The sequence below is a fragment of the Thamnophis sirtalis genome, unplaced genomic scaffold, assembly GCF_051295495.1.
Source record: "Thamnophis sirtalis isolate CommonGarterSnake01/CBP01778 unplaced genomic scaffold, rThaSir2_p1.2 scaffold_15, whole genome shotgun sequence".
In the NCBI taxonomy this organism is placed as follows: Eukaryota; Metazoa; Chordata; class Lepidosauria; order Squamata; family Natricidae; genus Thamnophis; species Thamnophis sirtalis.
The window spans coordinates 35,203,032-35,220,017 of record NW_028261395.1 but is presented as its reverse complement, the minus strand read 5'-3'; the positions used below and the strand labels follow the sequence as shown (position 1 = coordinate 35,220,017).

Sequence of the window (16,986 nt, the reverse complement as noted above, 5' to 3'; positions counted from 1 at the left end):
GTAAGTCGAGGACTACCTATACTTCACAATAACCCACATCTACTCGCGTTCTTACAGTTGTAACCTCTGTTACTAAATCCCATGCCCATTTTCCAAGGGTTTGTCCCATTCTTTGTGCTCTGATTTATTTCTCAAAAGCTCAGGGAAACATCTCAACCTGTATTGTAGTTGCAGTGCTACATGTTACTCCTTTGTTGCGTCCCTAGTGGTAGGTTAGGATCTTTCAGTACTCGTTGCAAATAAATCTGGTGGGCCTTGGTACATGTCTTTGGTACCACTTTATAATGCCTTGGTAAGGCCACACTTGGGATACTGCATAGAGCCGAGGTGGCGCAGTGGTTAGGGTGCAGTACTGCAGGCCACTTCAGCTGACTGTTATCTGCAGTTCAGCGGTTCTAATCTCACCGGCTCAAGGTTGACTCAGCCTTCCATCCTTCCAAGGTGGGTGAAATGAGGACCCAGACTGTGGGGGTGATATGCTGACTCTGTAAACCGCTAAGAGAGAGCTGAACGCCCTGTGAAGCAGTATATAAGTCTAACTGCTATTGCTATTCAGTTTTGGTCACCACAATGTAAAAAAGATGTGGTGCAGAGAAGAGCAACCAAGATGATTAGGGGACTGGAGGCTAAAACATATGAAGAACGGTTGCTGGAACTGGATATGTTTAGCCTGGGAGGTCCAACCCCCTGCTTAGGCAGGAAACCCTACACCACTTCAGACAAATGGTTATCCAATATCTTCTTTAAAACTTCCAGTGTTGGAGCATATACAACTTCTGGTGGCAAGCTGTTCCACTGATTAATTGTTCTAACTGTTAGGAGATTTCTCCTTAATTCTAGGTTGCTTCTCTCCTTGATTAGCTTCCACCCATTCCTTCTTGTTTTACTCTCTCAGGTGCTTTGGAGAATAGGTTGACTCCCTCTTCTTTATGGCAGCCCCTGAGATATTGGAACACGGCTATCATGTCTCACCTAGTCCTTCTTTTCATTAAACTGGACATACCCAGTTTCTTCATCTCCTCTCATACTAGCTAGGAATTTTTTTTTGTTCAAATAGTTGAGCATCCACCCACAAGATTATTTGTGATGTAACAGCAGCTCAAGGAAACAGAAAATTTCCCCAAAGAAGAAGTTGTGTGTCCTGCCTGCAAGCTATGGAACACACTTCCCTGGCCTCTCATCACTCAGCCTTTTAAAAATCGATAAGAATGCATCTCTTCCACCAGGGTTTTAACCATCACTTTATTTTGCTAACTAATTCCCAGTAAATTTTAGTCTACTTTGTCTGTTTGCATATTCCATTTTTGTTTTCTACAGTTTGTTAGCTGCCTTGGCAGAGTAGAAACAGAGGCTATAAACCACCCACCCACCAAGTAAATGAGTAAAGTCCCTTGAATGGAATCCTGAAAGGCAGCTGATACGGTTAATCATTTCTTTGCAAGGAATTCTGAGCATAAAGCTTTCATTCATACATATTGTCCTTGTTAGGCAGTCAGGATAGGTTTGATCGCACTCTTAGTCTGGGTTATGAGAGGTTCAATATTTTCTGTGCCTTTCAAGAGGATTGAATCAGAGTAGGCATGTGGCAGAGGTAAAACAATCATCAGCCCCAAACTGAAGAAAACAGGATAAGATATTGAATTTGGGGGCAAGGTTGCTTGTGACATATCTCCATTACTCATGGACAGAATAGAATAGAATAACAGAATTGGAAGGGACCTCGGAGGTCTTCTAGTCCAAACCCCTGCCTAACCCTAATCCTATACCATTTCAGACAAATGGTTATTCAACATCTTCTTTAAAAGATCCAGTGTTGGAGCATTCACAACTTCTGGAGGCAAGTTGTTCCTCTGATTAATTGTTCTAACTGTCAGGAAATTTCTCCTTGGTTGTAAGTTGCTTCTCTCCTTGATTATTGTCCACCCATTGTTTCTTGTCCTACCCTCAGGTGCTTTGGAGAATAGCTTGATTCCTTCTTCTTTGTGGCAGCCCCTGAGATATCAGAACACTGCTATCATGTCTCCCCTAGTCCTCCTTTTCATTAAACTAGACACACCCAGTTCCTGCAACCGTTCTTCCTATGTTTTAGCCTCCAGTCCCCTAATCATCTTTGTTGCTCTTCTCTGCACTCTTTCTAGAGTCTCCACATCTTTTTTTGTAACACCATTTTATTTAGATCTTCAAAATAGTCTTTCCCCAACCTAATTGGGATTGTCTGGAACAAGTATAAGATTCTAGGTAAAATGTTCATTTTAATTGTTGAGATTCTCCCAATCATTGATAATTGTAGATTTTCCCATTTCATCAAGTCCATTGTGATTTGTTGCTTCAATCTAAAATAGTTATCCTCTTTGAGAGTACTACATCTAGCTCATGTGCCACTACATCTGTGTGCCATGGGTTCGCCATTACAGTTATAGTATAACCAAAAAGTTTTGCCCATACAATCATTGTTTCTTTGACTTGTTCCTCTTCCCAGAGGTTTGTACCATCTCATTAAGTTATTGATTTAGGAAATGTGCATCTCCTGACTTACCTACCTACCTACCTACCTACCTACCTACCTACCTTCCTTCCTTCCTTCCTTCCTTCCTTCCTTCCTTCCTTCCTTCCTTCCTTCCTTCCTTCTTTCTTTCTTTCTTTCTTTCTTTCTTTCCTTCCTTCCTTCCTTCCTTCCTTCCTCTATTATGAATAAGAAAATTTTGTTCTAGGAATTTTGATTGCTGAGATATAATTTTCTTCTAATTTGCCGGCGGTTGGAAATGAAAAACCTCCTGCCTTCCTCCCACAGCTGGGCACATCTATGCTTTTCCTTGAAGGTTGCTTTGGGAAGGTGAATAATGATAGGGAAGCGTATCATTTTTCTCCCATTGCAGATTGTTAATAAATCATATGAAGTTTCAGCCTCACCCAGAATTTCTGCCCAGCTGTTGTCGCTTCCTTCCTTGAGTTTATACCTATCAAATGCAGGCTTGTTTCCTCAAGTCTCCACAGCCGTAGTAAAATTCCAGCTGGGAAGGTTGGCACCTAGCAGACAGATGTTTATGGTCCGAAAGTGAGCCTGTTAGGGAAATGAGTTGCCAGGTAAAGATGGAGAGGGATTGTGATGGATAGCACCACGCTGGGGCCCCGTCTGTTTTCATTATTCAGCAGAAGTGTTTATTTTAGGCAGTGGATCTGTTATTCTGACATCTAATAATGTGCTTAACCTCAACACCTGTTCCATCCTGCCACCTACATAGGCTGATCAGCCATTAACCCCTGACAGAATTTAGTAAAGAAAACACTGAACAAATTGTTTGCTGAGAAGGGGATAGAAAAAGAACCATTAGCGCTCGGCGAGATCAGCAATCCATGGCCTTTCCTCTGGATGTATTTTCTTCTTCTCTGCTGCAGACTTTGGATCCCAGTAACCAGAGATGGTATTCAGCCAGTTCAGACCTGTTCACCCAAACTGGTAGTGAAATCATGGGTCAGCCCGCCCACTCGCCCTGGCTTTATGCCATCCTATTTAGGCATGTTTTTGAGGCCGGGTGCATGCGTGGAAGGCATGGGCGAGATCAAAGCGCATGCATGGAAGGGGTGTGTGCTCTCGCAAAACGGGAGCGCGCGGACAACCAGTGGTAACAAAATGTGAAACCCACCACTTCCAGTAACTCAGTGAGATCTGCATAAAGAACTGGCACAGTACAAGGGGCTGGGCATTTGTTCAGACTGCTTCCTGTTTCTCTAATAAATCTTGCTAAGTTTCAAGAATGAGCACATCATGCGGCAGAGAGGGGATGTCCAAAATCTGTTGTGTCTATATTTGTCAGTGATTTGTGATTTTGAGCACCAGGATTAGGGTAAAGAAATATTTCCATTCTGGCATTACATATGCATAGAATCTGGAGGCTGGGAAGGTGAAGATAATGGCTTGATGGTTCTGCAGAAAACTTTGCAGGAGCAGTGGTAGCTTAATGATTTCTTCAACGTGTCACTCACGTGGTCTATAAGTTTAGAACATATGCAGACAGTAGTAATTGATTTTACATATCCTTCCTTCCTTCCTCCCTTCCTTCCTTCCTCCCTTCCTTCCTTCCTTCCTTCCTTCCTTCCTTCCGTCCGTCCCAAAATTTCTTTCACTAGGAATGTTTTGTTGAACACAGCCCTGGCTTGAGACTCATGACTTTCACAATGTGACTTTGGCACCATAAGACAAAGCAATGGAGGGGTGGGGCAGTTTGGTGCGTGCAAAAATTCTGCGCGTACGTGCGAGATTTGCTCATTCACATGCCAGATGTGCATTCCGTGCGCACGCGCATTTGCACAAAAATAGGTCTGCACATGGGCACAATGTTAACAAAAGGAAAAAAATACATTTGTGCAATTACAATTGTTCTGTGCATGTGCAGAACCAAAAATCAAGATGGGAGAACTAGTTCGGGGGTGTGGCAGGCCTGGGTTGCTGCTGGTTCCAACGACCCAGGCTGCCAAACCACTACCGGTTCGGTTGAAATGGTCCAAACTGGTAGGAACCCACCTCTGCAAAGCAGAATGTAAATTCAGCCAAGTAATGATCTAGTCTTTGCTACTTTGCAAACAAACAGCCAGACAAATTAGGCCATTCCAGACTCAACTCTTTCAAGACAAAGTTAAAAATAGAATTGCTGCACATAAGAAAAAAACCAACTTTTCTCAAATAATGAGAAAAACCAGGTGCATTTTAGCATTCTTTATGTATCTCTTCCAGTTTACTGAGCTATCATTTTATGGTAATTGCTTGCAACAGCATGAAATAATTGTGTACATACCTCTCATACCATGTTTACATGTCACAAGTACCAGTTGGGACTTTCCGCTATGTGCTGCGTAAGGCAAAAGGCCATTTGTACTTGCCATGTGTATAGATAGTCCTTGACCTATGACCAGAACTGAGCCCAGAATTTATGTTGCTAAGTGAGATATTTGTTAAGTGAGGTATGCTCCATTTTACGATTTTTCTTGCCACCTCGGTTAAGTGGATCACTGCTGTTGTTAAGTTAGTAACAAGAGAGAGCCGAGGTGGCGCAGTGGTTAGGGTGCAGTACTGCAGCCACTTCAGCTGACTGCTAGTTCTGCAGTTCGGCGGTTCAAATCTCACCGGCTCAGGGTTGACTCAGCCTTCCATCCTTCCGAGGTAGGTAAAATGTGGGGACCCAGATTGTAGGGGCAATATGCCGACTTGGTAAACCGCTTAGAGAGGGCTGAAAGCCCTATGAAGCGGTATATAAGTCTAACTGCTATTGCTATTGCTAACGGTTGTTAAGTGAATCTGGCTTCCACATTGACTTTGCTTGTCAGAAGATCACAAAAGGGGATCACATGACCCTGGGACAAACATGGTCATAAATATGAGTCAGTTGCCAAGTGTTTGAATTTTGATCACGTGACCATGGGGAAGCTACAATGGTTGTAAGTATGAAAAATGGTCATAAGTCACATTTTTCAGTGCCATTGTAACTTTGGATGGCCACTAAGTGAGCTGCTGTAAGTCAAGGACTACCTGTATTGGGCCTCTGTAACTACTTATCAATTTTTGGTAGCAAATGGCTCAGGCTTCTCAGAGAAGGCTACACTTCAAAGACAATCACAAATTTCCAGCTTTAACTTGCAGTTGTAATAAAAGAAACTATTTCAGGAGAGGGTATTTGTCAGAGTTTGTTGCGGAAAAATCAAATCCAGAAAGCACACACAGATAACTGATTCAGCTGGATTCATTAACTTCTTTATATACATAGGAATAGATGAATAAATGTACAATACCAACAGGTGGTTTTCCAAGTAAAAACAAGGCAGGAGAGTTACAGGCGAACACAAGCAGTTAGTTTCATTTCAGCAGACAAGCCCAGACAGACTACTAGTTTACTTCTTAGAGCAGCAGACTGCTTAAGTTTCTGTTTCAATTCTCTGCACAGTCACAGTCTCAGAACTGTTTGAGCTCCCGTTGGCTGACTTAGTTGCTATGCCTATTCATTGACTGACCTTGTTCCCATGTCTCTCCCAGTCATGAATATTTTAACAGTATTTAATTTTTATTTCTGATGATAAAGAATTATCAACGTCTTTTCTCTTCTTTTGTTTTCTGCCTGGCCCAACCTTTTATCATTTTGTTTCCTTTTTCTCTTTCCGAAACTCAATACAGGTGGAGTGGCTGAAGAACGAGGATGTGGTTGATGCTTCCCAGGACACAAACTTCCTGATAACCATCGATAACAATCTTATCATCAAGCAGGCTAGGCTGTCTGATACGGGCAACTACACCTGCGTGGCAAAAAACATTGTCGCCAAACGGAGGAGCACCACAGCCACAATAATTGTTTATGGTAATGGTTTCTTGAGAACTTGGGGGGGGTGAGTGGGAGTCTGAAGGAATGAAATTCCGTTTCGGCGGGAGAATACGAGGAATAGAGCTTCCTGCAGTTGCTGATCTTACAAAAGTTAAACAGGTTCAGAGTCGTTGTATTGGGTGGGGAAACCATCTGGTAATATAAGGGATATAGAATTATAAGATAAAATATAATACCGGAAGGAGATAATAGAAAACTGGTTCTATGTTGTTGCTAAGAAAACAGCATGGACACCCTCTATGAAGTTCCCAGAGGTTGTACATAACTCAAAGGAGACCACTCTGCTTTTACGTTTATTAGGTTTTTGCAGGCATAAATATGCTTAAACAATACCCTGTTTCCCCCAAAATAAGACCTCCCCAGATAATAAGCCCAATCTGACTTTTGAGTGCGTGCACTAAAATAAACCCTCCCACCAAAATAAGCCCTCCCTAAAATATTTAAATGCATGCACAGCCGGTCCCCACCATTTCCTGCGGGGGAAGGGGGAAGATGCTCCACACGCCCTACATGGACCTGTCATCCACACGGAAGGGCCTCATGGAGGCCACTCCCACAAATCTTAAATACCGTGCCCCTTCTCTTAGTGGCGGCCACAAAAAGAGTGGCAGGCCCAGCAACGCTAGAGCTGGCAAGAGTGTGCCAGGAACAGAGACAGAACTTCCGGCTCTCTCTGGATGGAGGAGGGTGTCAAAAGAAAATAAGACCCTGTCTTATTTTTGGGGAAACACGGTATAATGATTAGCAGTGAAATAATAAAATTAATAATAAATATTAATAATAACATTAAGCAACAAGTAATTAGATAATAAAAGAATATATTGTAATATAAGCATGTGCATTAAAAGTAGAAGCAGATGGATTGGATGCATGGAAGGAATATGAATAGATCTACCCTATATGTTTAAATGATATTGTGGTTGATATTAGAATTGTATATTGAAACACTGAACAATGAAAGAATGAAGGATGAAACTTTAATATATATATATAGATGTGAAGAGTTAAATAAGGGGAATATGAATAATAAAGTAGGTGGAAGATGGAAGACAGAAAAGAAACGTCTTTGAATACAATGGTGACATGAATAAAAGTTGAATAAAATAATAAGAGGGGAATAACTAGATAGATAGATAGATAGATAGATAGATAGATAGATAGATAGATAGATAGATAGATGATACATACATGCATGCATGCATACATACTTACTTACTTACTTACTTACTTACTTACTTACTTACCAGAGGTGGGTTCCTACCAGTTCGCACCTATTCGGTAGAACCGGTTCGTCAAATCTACTGAACCGGTTAGAAGAGGTTCCACCAGTGGACCCGGAAAGCAGGCCACACCTACCGAAGAGGTTCCAAAAAATTTTGAAACCCACCACTGACATACATACATACATAACAAGATATATGTAATAATAAGAAGGAAGTTCAGAAATTGAATGGTGGTAGTATTAGATATGTTTAAACAATATGAAATGAGAATGAAATGTAATAATTATGAGAAAAGTGACCCCATCTTGTGCATCTTTCATTCAGAACCAAATCTCATTGATTTCATTAGGACTTCTAGCCTTCGCAAGCATGCATGAAATTGCAATATAGGTCTTTTGTTTAATAAACAACTAGGTACATTTAACAATGATGTACAAAAGACTTTCACATTTATTGATTGGAAGCAAGGAACAGGTACCCTGGAGATGCTATTTTTGGTGAAATTCTTGGAATAACTTACAAAAACAACAATTTCCCAATCTTACTACAGGAACCCAATCACCGTATACTAGTAGCTGCCCTGGTTTATCATCTGAAATATGAAGAGCAAGCAAAAGGCATTCATAGAGTCAACATGAAGAACGCTTTTGCTGGATGTTCTTCTCTCTCAACAGTCTTTATTGGCTGTTAAGGCTCTCTTAATTGTCTTTATTGGGTCTCTCCACAGACTAGGACCATGATGGCGAACCTATGGCAAGCGTGCCTGAAATGGCATGCATGCCTGAAGTGGCATGCGGAGCCATGTCACCTGGCACGCCCGGCGTCATCCATTCCTCCTCCGGGTTTCTGGTGTGCATGCACATGTGACAGTCAGCTGGCCTTTGTGCGTGGGGCAGTGCCAGGAACCAGAAGAGCTGGTCTTCCATTTTCCAGCTAAGCATGCACATCAGCTAGCAGATTGGCACATGTGTATGTGGGCAGTAGCCAGAAGACTTGTTGGCCAGCGCGCATGTGTGCATTGGAAACTGGAAGTTCATTTTCCAGTACATGCATGTCCCCTGGGCAGCTCCTCTTCCTGGTCACAGCCCAGTGAGTGCGCGCATGCGTGAAGTGCTCCCTTTTTGACGCTTGGTGCAGAAAAGTTTCGCCATCACTGGATTAGGATGTCCAAATAGATATTCAGCAGCAATTCAGTTTTTCAGACATGAATCTTTCCTTCTGTTGCCAGGATTACCTTTGTGTACTGATCTGTGTCACCTTCCCTAATTCTCTGAAGGATTTGCCGAGTTTAATTTCCTTAGCCAATACCAAATTCTCATCAAATTCTGTCCATATTCCCAGAGCTCTGTTGAACTGTATATTTCTCTAACCTTCCTTATATCATTGGGAACTGGCTCTCACATGGTCTCAGAAATAGCCCTCTTTGGTTTTGACTGTTTTATCCTTAGCCTCTTGATTGCTCTTGATTATAGGAAATCAACTAATATCTTCCAGAAGAATGTTAATAATAGCTGGGACAACTGTTGGGATGAACAACAGTGCACGTCTAAGGAGATGCCTACAGTAGAGAACAGGGGTGTCAAACTCAAGGCCTGGGGACTAGATCTGGCCTGCGGGGTGCTTAGATCTAGCCTGCGTGGCCACCCTAGAAACAGCAAAGGACCAGCCCGTGGTGCCTCTGCCAGTGAAAATGGAGCTCGGGAGGACCACATGTTTCATTTTTGGCTATGACAGCTTCCTGCCGCCCTCTGCCAGCCCACAATGGAGCTTGGGGGGGAGGCTGCCCACTGCCCTCCAAGATCTATCTTCACTGGCAGAGGGCGGCAAGAGGCCATCACAGCTGAAAACGGAGCTCAGGAGTCCATTTTTCACTGGCAGAGCGCTTGGACCACCACAGATGCCCCCGACACGAGTGATGTCAAACTGGTTCTACCCACCCTGGTCACACCCACCCCGTCCCCTTAGGTCAAATACAACTCTGATGTGGCCCTCAATGAAATCGACTTTGACGTCTCTGGTATAGAACGTCTTTCATGTAGTTCAGGAGTCGGCAACCTTAAACACTCAAAGGGCCACTTGGACCTGTTTCCCACAGAAAAGAAAACACCGCGAGCCACAAAACTTTTCCTGTGCCTGATTATTTCCTGAGCGGCCACAAACTAGTGGCCGCTAGTTTGTAGCCGAATTAAATGTTCTGTTTTCTTCTGAAATTTTCTTGGATTTATGCGTGGTTGGCCTACAGGGGGTCGAAAAGCTCAATAAATCGCATACTGGCGGGTGTTGCACGCTGGTGGTTGTGACAAATATTTTGAGTGGCGGGGGGATGAAAGAGCCACATGCAGCCCCAGAGCCACAGGTTGCTGATCTCTGGTGTAGTTATTCTGTGTGGGAAAATGAATTATTTATTTATTTATTTATTTATTTATTTATTTATTTAATTAATTAATTAAATATATTTATATGCCGCCCAATCCCGAAGGACTCCGGGCGGCTTACAAAAAATAAGAAAAAAAACACATAACGAGAAAAGAAACAGTTTAAAAACAGCAACACCCTCATACATTCATTCTAATCGGGGCTGGACCTCAACAGTGAGGTCAACAGCCCCAGGCCTGCCGGAACAGCCATGTTTTTACAGCTTTCCTGAAGGCCATGAGAGTGGGTATGGTCCAGATCTCCGGGGATAGCTGGTTCCAGAGAGTCGGAGCAGCCACAGAGAAGGCTCTCCTCCGAGGGCCCGCCAGCCGACACTGTCTGGCTGACGGCATCTGAAGGAGGCCCAATCTGTGGGATCTTACTGGCCTCTGGGAGGTATGTGGCAGCAGGCGGTCTCGAAGGTACTCTGGCCCTAAGCCACGTAGGGCTTTAAAGCTGATAACCAACACCTTGAATTGAGTCTGGAGATCAATTGGTAGCCAGTGCAGCTCAGGTGCACAGGTGTAACGTGGGTGTACCTCGGCACACCCAATATCGCTCGCGCGGTATTGAATGATTTGGCTAAGGGAAAAGATGACTTGTTAGGAGGTTGTGTTTCAATTTTTTCCCCTCACTGTACTTGTTTTTGCTTCCTTCCTCCTAGTGAATGGTGGCTGGTCTACTTGGTCAGATTGGTCCTCGTGCAGCAACCGCTGTGGCCGTGGGTGGCAGAAGCGTACCCGCACCTGCACCAATCCAGCGCCACTCAATGGTGGCTCTATTTGTGATGGACAATCTTTCCAGAAGCTTGCCTGCACTACCATGTGCCCAGGTAGGTACACCTGTGGAGGATATTGCTTTTCAGATCATTGGATCAGAGCACTCATTTATCCTGCTCAAGCAGGTTAATAATGATGTTTCTAAGAGTTGAGCCTCTGGTCTTGAATTGTGAGCTTCTGTCATAAGGAAAAAAAGTGACTTGTTTCTGAAAATATTTCCTTTACTCCTTCTGATCTGAAGAATGGTCAGCCTGCTGTTTTGCTCCTCTGAAGCAATTATCCTGTTTCCCTAAAAATAAGCCCTCCCTGAAAATAAGCCCTCCCCCCAAAATATTGCAATACAGCAGCAGCTATAAGGTGACCATGCTCGCCGCCTCCTGCACCTCAAAAATAATGAGACCTCATCGAAAATAAGGCAAAGCACTTGTTTTGGGAGTCAAAAGAAAATAAGACCCTGTCTTATTTTCGGGGAAACACAGTATTTGCAGCTTGCTCCTGACTTTACTTCTTGACCAGCAAAGTCCCAACTATTTTTATGAATAGCACTGAGCGCCCCCCCTCTCTCTCTCACACACACACACTTCACCAAAACCCCAGGACTGTCCCAATTAAGTCCAGTCACAAGCAGATCAATGCTAGTCCACAGAGCAATGGCCGATCAGTCCACAAGGTACTTGAAAGTTTCCCAAAATTTGCCACCAGGCAAAATTAAATCCACAACACAAGAGGGTTCACGGGACAAGCCAAGTCCAGAGTTCACAAAGCCTGATCCAAATCAAGGCACGGTGTCAATCCAAAGGAAGGCAAGAATCACAATGACCAGAAAATGCACAGCTAGGAAATGAATGCCTTGTTCCCACCATCGTTTCTATCTGTCTGCTGTGCTAAATAGCCAGCTTCCGGTGCAGCCCATCAAGAAGTGTGAGGCTGCTTCCTTGCGAGTAATCTGGTTGACCTTCTCTGCTCCTGCCTTTTCTCTGCCCTATGTGTTCTTGGATTAGCTGCAGCAGGCAGCTCCTCTTCCTCCTCACTGATCAGCTGCAGCTGCATGCTTTCCCTACCTGAAGCCTCAGGGCTGTCCTGCTGCAGCTGGACAGTGAGGAGGAAGAGGAGCTCAGCCAAATCCCTCTCAGATGGCTGCTTGGAGCCATTAACCAACTCCCTTCCAGATGTGTGCAGAACTGGTCCATCTTCTCCGAGCTGACATCTGGAGAGATACATGGGGAAGTTGTCGCATTTCCTTAGATGTGCTTTAGCGACCTTGAAAGATGATGCAAAGCAGGGGTGGGTTTCTCGCTCCGTTCCAACCGGTTCGGTTAGAACGGGGCCGGCAGCATCCTCGTGCACGCGCACGGTGCACGCATGCGTACTAGCATCTGCGCGATGCTCCAGCTGCTCCTGGACGATCGCGCAGGTGCTGTATGGGTCCTGCGCATGCGTGGAAGTGCAGAACTCATCAAAACCGGGTAAGGACCGCGGGCGGACGGGCGCACCCTTCGCCGTTCCTGGAAGTTACTTACTTCCGGGTTCGGCGACCAACCGGTTCGCAGGGACCGCCGCGAACCGGTTGAAACCCACCCCTGATGCAAAGCCATGTAAAGTGACCTTCTCCTTTTTCTTTCATTTTCTTTCTCTCAGGCCTCTGGAATAAAGAGTAAATATTGCTACTTGAGTCATCTGTTCGATTGAAATAATACATCTTGTTGTTTTTTTCTTGACACAAGGAGGCCAAGCTAGTTTTGAGATTCTTACTGCGGATCTGATAGTATTTACAGGAAGTTACAAGATGGCTATCATTCAACACCTGAATCTGCTTTATTTCCCACATGGGCATCAAAATCAAAATGTTACACTAGGTTTTCCCAACCTGGTGCCCTTCAAATGTTGCACTGTAATTCTCATAATCTCCTGTAAATGTCACAGCATCTGCTAGCAGCAAGACATAGTATTTCAAAGTACTGGCAAAAAGAACAATATTCTTACACTTGCGGCCTGGGGAGGAAAAAAAAGGATAAACATTATAGTAAGGAAAACAGTAAAAGCTCCTTTGTGAGAATCCAGGACATTTTAATCTAACGGCTATTTTTGCCAGCTTCAAGAGTAAAATGCATATAGTTTATGACAGAATGCAGGACCCTAAGATAAATCATGCTGCGAAATGCATTTGCTTGATGAATTTGTTCCATTTGGTATAGATTTTGAATTTATATCTTTTGATAAATTGAGATTAGAATTTGCAAATGTTGCAAGAACACTTCGAGGTAGCCAAAATTATGAAGTAGAAAGTTTTTGTTTTTAGATTACAGATCTATCCCCTTTATCACACCAGATAACCATAGGCAGATGTGTCTTGGTGTCTTAGCCCAACAGCAAATAATAAATTGCTGAAATTTATTATTGTCTACCAACAGAGTCTGAGATAACTCTAAACAGTGCAAATACTGAAATTAAAGCAATTGCAACATCATAATCATCATCGTTTTAATGCAAAATTCAAAAATCAATACAGGTAGTCCCCAGGTTACGAGTGTTCCCTTAGCGAACGTTCGAAGTTACATGAAAAGCACCCCCTAGCATTTGCAAACAAGGCCCAAAACAACAAATCTTGCAGCATCACACCAGTTGTTGTGCCCTCACAAACAACCGCAAAGGCTCTGCAACGTTCGTCTGGCACATTGTCAGCCGAAATGGAGCTTCTGAGGGTAGGATCCACCCCTCAAAAGCCCCATTTGGGAGTCCAGAGACCTTGCCTGTCCTGTTGCTGGCCAAAATGGAGCTTCCAAGAGGATTATCCAACCCTCAGAAGCCCCATTCTACCCTCCGAGGGCCTCCCCCAGCCTGTTGCAGGCCGAAATGGAGCCTCCGGGGGCTGAAATGCCTTGGGTGGTCTTAGGCAGGTGGCCTGTTCCATCAGTAGGCCACCCCATGGCCTTCCCCACCCTGAAATACCTCATGTGCTCTTAACAAGTCTCGCATTCAATTAGCGAATGTGTGGGTAAAAGTAGGGAATGATCTTGTTCAAGGTACAAGATTCACTCACATTAATCCTCACGTTACAAATGGAATGGGCAGGCTCCACTACATTCGTAACTTGAGGACTACCTGTAGCAGCCCTGGTCTGCAGCAAAAAAAACCACCACCAAAGGCCTTCTGACATAGCCCATTTGATAAGCTTCCCTTTTCTGATTAGCTTTCTCTGTGCTCATGTCTCTCTCTCTCTCTCTCTCTCTTTTTTGTTTTGGCAATGCAGTAGATGGAGCTTGGACTGAATGGAGCAAGTGGTCAGCCTGTAGCACCGAGTGCACGCACTGGAGGAGCCGGGAATGCATGGCTCCATCTCCCCGAAATGGAGGCAAGGACTGTAGCGGCGTCCTGCTTGATTCCAAAAATTGCACCGATGGGCTCTGTATGCAAAGTAAGTTCAACCTGCAGAGGCTGGGAAAGAGAGGGCTAATTTCAAGAGTCAGAAATGTTCGAGGTGATGATTGAGTTCTTTTTAAGACTTTGTAAACTGTGAGGCGCCTTCTGAAGGTGTGTCTGGGAAGATTGGTAAGACGCGATTGCTGCATCTGTCTGCTCCCAGCTATTTTTAATGTTTTAGTCTAAACTAGTCCTTCGACCACAAATTGCTACGGCATTTATAGGATAATATTCATGCTTGCAAATCTGGAACATTATATACTTATAGAGGAGTAATGGGTTGCTATTTATTTTACTACCAGTTCGCTTCTGCGATTGTGCGATGCTTCTGCGCATGCGCAGAAGTGTCCGGGCGGGTGGGCAGAGCCTCCCGCCGCCGACACTACTGGTTCACCCGATCCTGGCAAACCAGCAGCAACCCACCTCTGTTACAGAGAAGTGATGGGGTATAGATTCCTACTGAGTACTTTGTGGCAGCAAGTTTGAGTTCATTCTACATTCTGCATTAAACAAGCCAATTCTACCAATTTTTTAGGGAATCATTTCAGAACTTTTTTGATGGATTGGAATTTCAAGTTGGAACAATTTGTAAGGATACGTGCTTTGGGATCGAGCTGTGGATATTGAAAATCAGGGAAAACAAATTTCACGTATCTTGGTGCTGAGCTAGCAAATGCTTGGAATGAAAGTCTGCATCACTCAAAATAATTCCATCTTCTTTGTTATAAAGAGAGTCCTTTGGTTACGACCATAATGGAGCTTACCCATTCTGGTTGTAGGTCATAGCAATTTTTAAATGGGGAATTCTATGGCAGTTGTTGTAAAAGAAGCCCTGTGCTCTTCTTTGAACCCTGTGGTTGTTAAGTGAACCCTGTGTTGTTAAGTGAACCAGTGGTTCATTGTTGATGCAATTTTGCCAAAAACTGCCAGTAGCTGCCTGTTTTTGGCAAAATCATCATCAAATATGGTCATGTGACCATGTGGAGAGTTGTCCGTCACAACTTCAGATCCAAGTTACCTTTTTCGGGTGGGGCGTAACTTCGAATAGTCACTAAGGACCGGTCATAAGTCAAGAACTACCTGTATTAGACTATTTCATTAAAAATCAACTTTTGTGAGATCTACTGACTAATTTTCTTCTCTGAGATACATCATTTAAAAAAAACACCAAGAAAATGATTGAGAATCAGTAGTGAAAATTAGTGAATAAAATGCCTCTTCTTGACCAATTTTGAGTCACAATCTTGAAGGTTAATATTCTACAAGCAAATGGAAGTATCACCCTTGATATATTCGGCCTTCTATTTAACATTCCTTAATATTAATGCAGGCAGAAAGACTATTAGATAGACCTAAATGCTGTTTTAAGAGAATAGCAGGCATTTCATCTGAAAATAATGTCTCAGTTTTGTTTTTTAACCTTTTCGATGTACAAAACCATTTCTGCATTAGGTCCCAGATCAAAGGATCAGGAATAAGCGATAATATATTTATTTGGCCGGTTAGTTTCAATGAGTGTCTGAAATTCTCAGTACAGGAAGTCCTCGACTTACAACCAGAATTGAGTTTAAAATTTATGTTCCTAAGTGAGACATTTGTTAAGTGAATTTTGCCCCTTTTTACGACTTTTCTTGCAACAGTTGTTAAGTGAACCATTGAAGTTATTAATTAGTAACCCGGTTGTTAAGTGAACTTGGCTTGCCCATTGACTTTGCTCGTCAGAAAGTCGCCAAAGTTGATCACATGACCCAAGGACACAGCAACCGTCATGAATATGAACCCATTGCCAAGCATCTGATTTTTGATCCCAGGACCATGGGGATGCTGCAATGGTTGTAAGAGTGAAAAATAGTCGTAAGTCACAGTGCCGCTGCAACTTTGAATGGTCACTGAATGAATTGTTGTAAGACAAGGATTATCTGCACATCCCAGTAATTAATGTTACTGCTTTCCCAGCTTACACTTCGACAGCACAAAGAATGTTGTTAGGCAGCTGCAGCAAATACTTACTTCAGTATTATAGTCCTTTAGGGCTTCAGGGTTTATCCCAAAAAGGATGCTGTTGGTCAGTATCCTCTGGCACATTTACAGATGTTCCATAATCTCATTGTAAACCAAGCCAGTAGCTGGTCCGTCACAAAAAAGCAGCGGGCTAAGTAAGCGTTCTATAAAAAAAAAAAAAAAAGCTTATAGCTTTTGTATGGTCCTAATCCATCTGTTCCAAATAAAATCGGGAAGAACAGAAGAGCCAATATATTTATTGCTCCCATTTGAGAAATACGAATAAATTACCTGAGGAAGCAAAAGAGCAAACTTTGCTTCTGTAATGTCTCTGGTTGGCTTGTTTTTTTAGGAGCAAACTTTCAAGACGTAGGTGTATTGTTTTCCCGGTGTGTAGGTGCTGCCACCTGCTGTTGTCACAAGGACTTCTGTTGTGACAACAAATTGTTTTCTTATCTGGGTGGTTTTGCTATCCTAGAATACCGTCCCTTGAAGCCTGCCTCTGCAACTTTAAATAAAGCTGTTGAATCGACTTTTAGAGCAGGGGTCAGCAACCTTAAACATCCAAAGAGCCACAAAGGTCCTAACTGAAAGCCGCCCCCACCCCCCCAGTTTAATTCTAGAGCCAACCCAAAGTCCAGTTCCCCCACCATAGAGTCTCCTCCTAGCGCGGCATCCTTTTTCCTCTATCTGTCCTAACCAAAAGCCTTACCAATTGTTGAACCAACTGGCAACAGGGAGCCGCAGCAGAGGGATGAAAGAGCCACATGCAGCTCCAGA

General features: G+C 43.4%; 1 protein-coding gene across 1 annotated transcript in view; it reads left to right on the top strand.

Annotated features, from left to right (window-relative positions):
- UNC5B (unc-5 netrin receptor B) overlaps positions 1-16,986 on the top strand; it is a 250,789-nt gene that overhangs the window by 198,995 nt on the left and 34,808 nt on the right. The window contains exons 5-7 of the mRNA XM_087701872.1: positions 6,164-6,344; positions 10,671-10,838; positions 14,036-14,200. Of these exons, the coding sequence (XP_087557998.1) occupies positions 6,164-6,344; positions 10,671-10,838; positions 14,036-14,200 (514 nt within the window). The remainder of the gene's footprint in view (positions 1-6,163; positions 6,345-10,670; positions 10,839-14,035; positions 14,201-16,986) is intronic.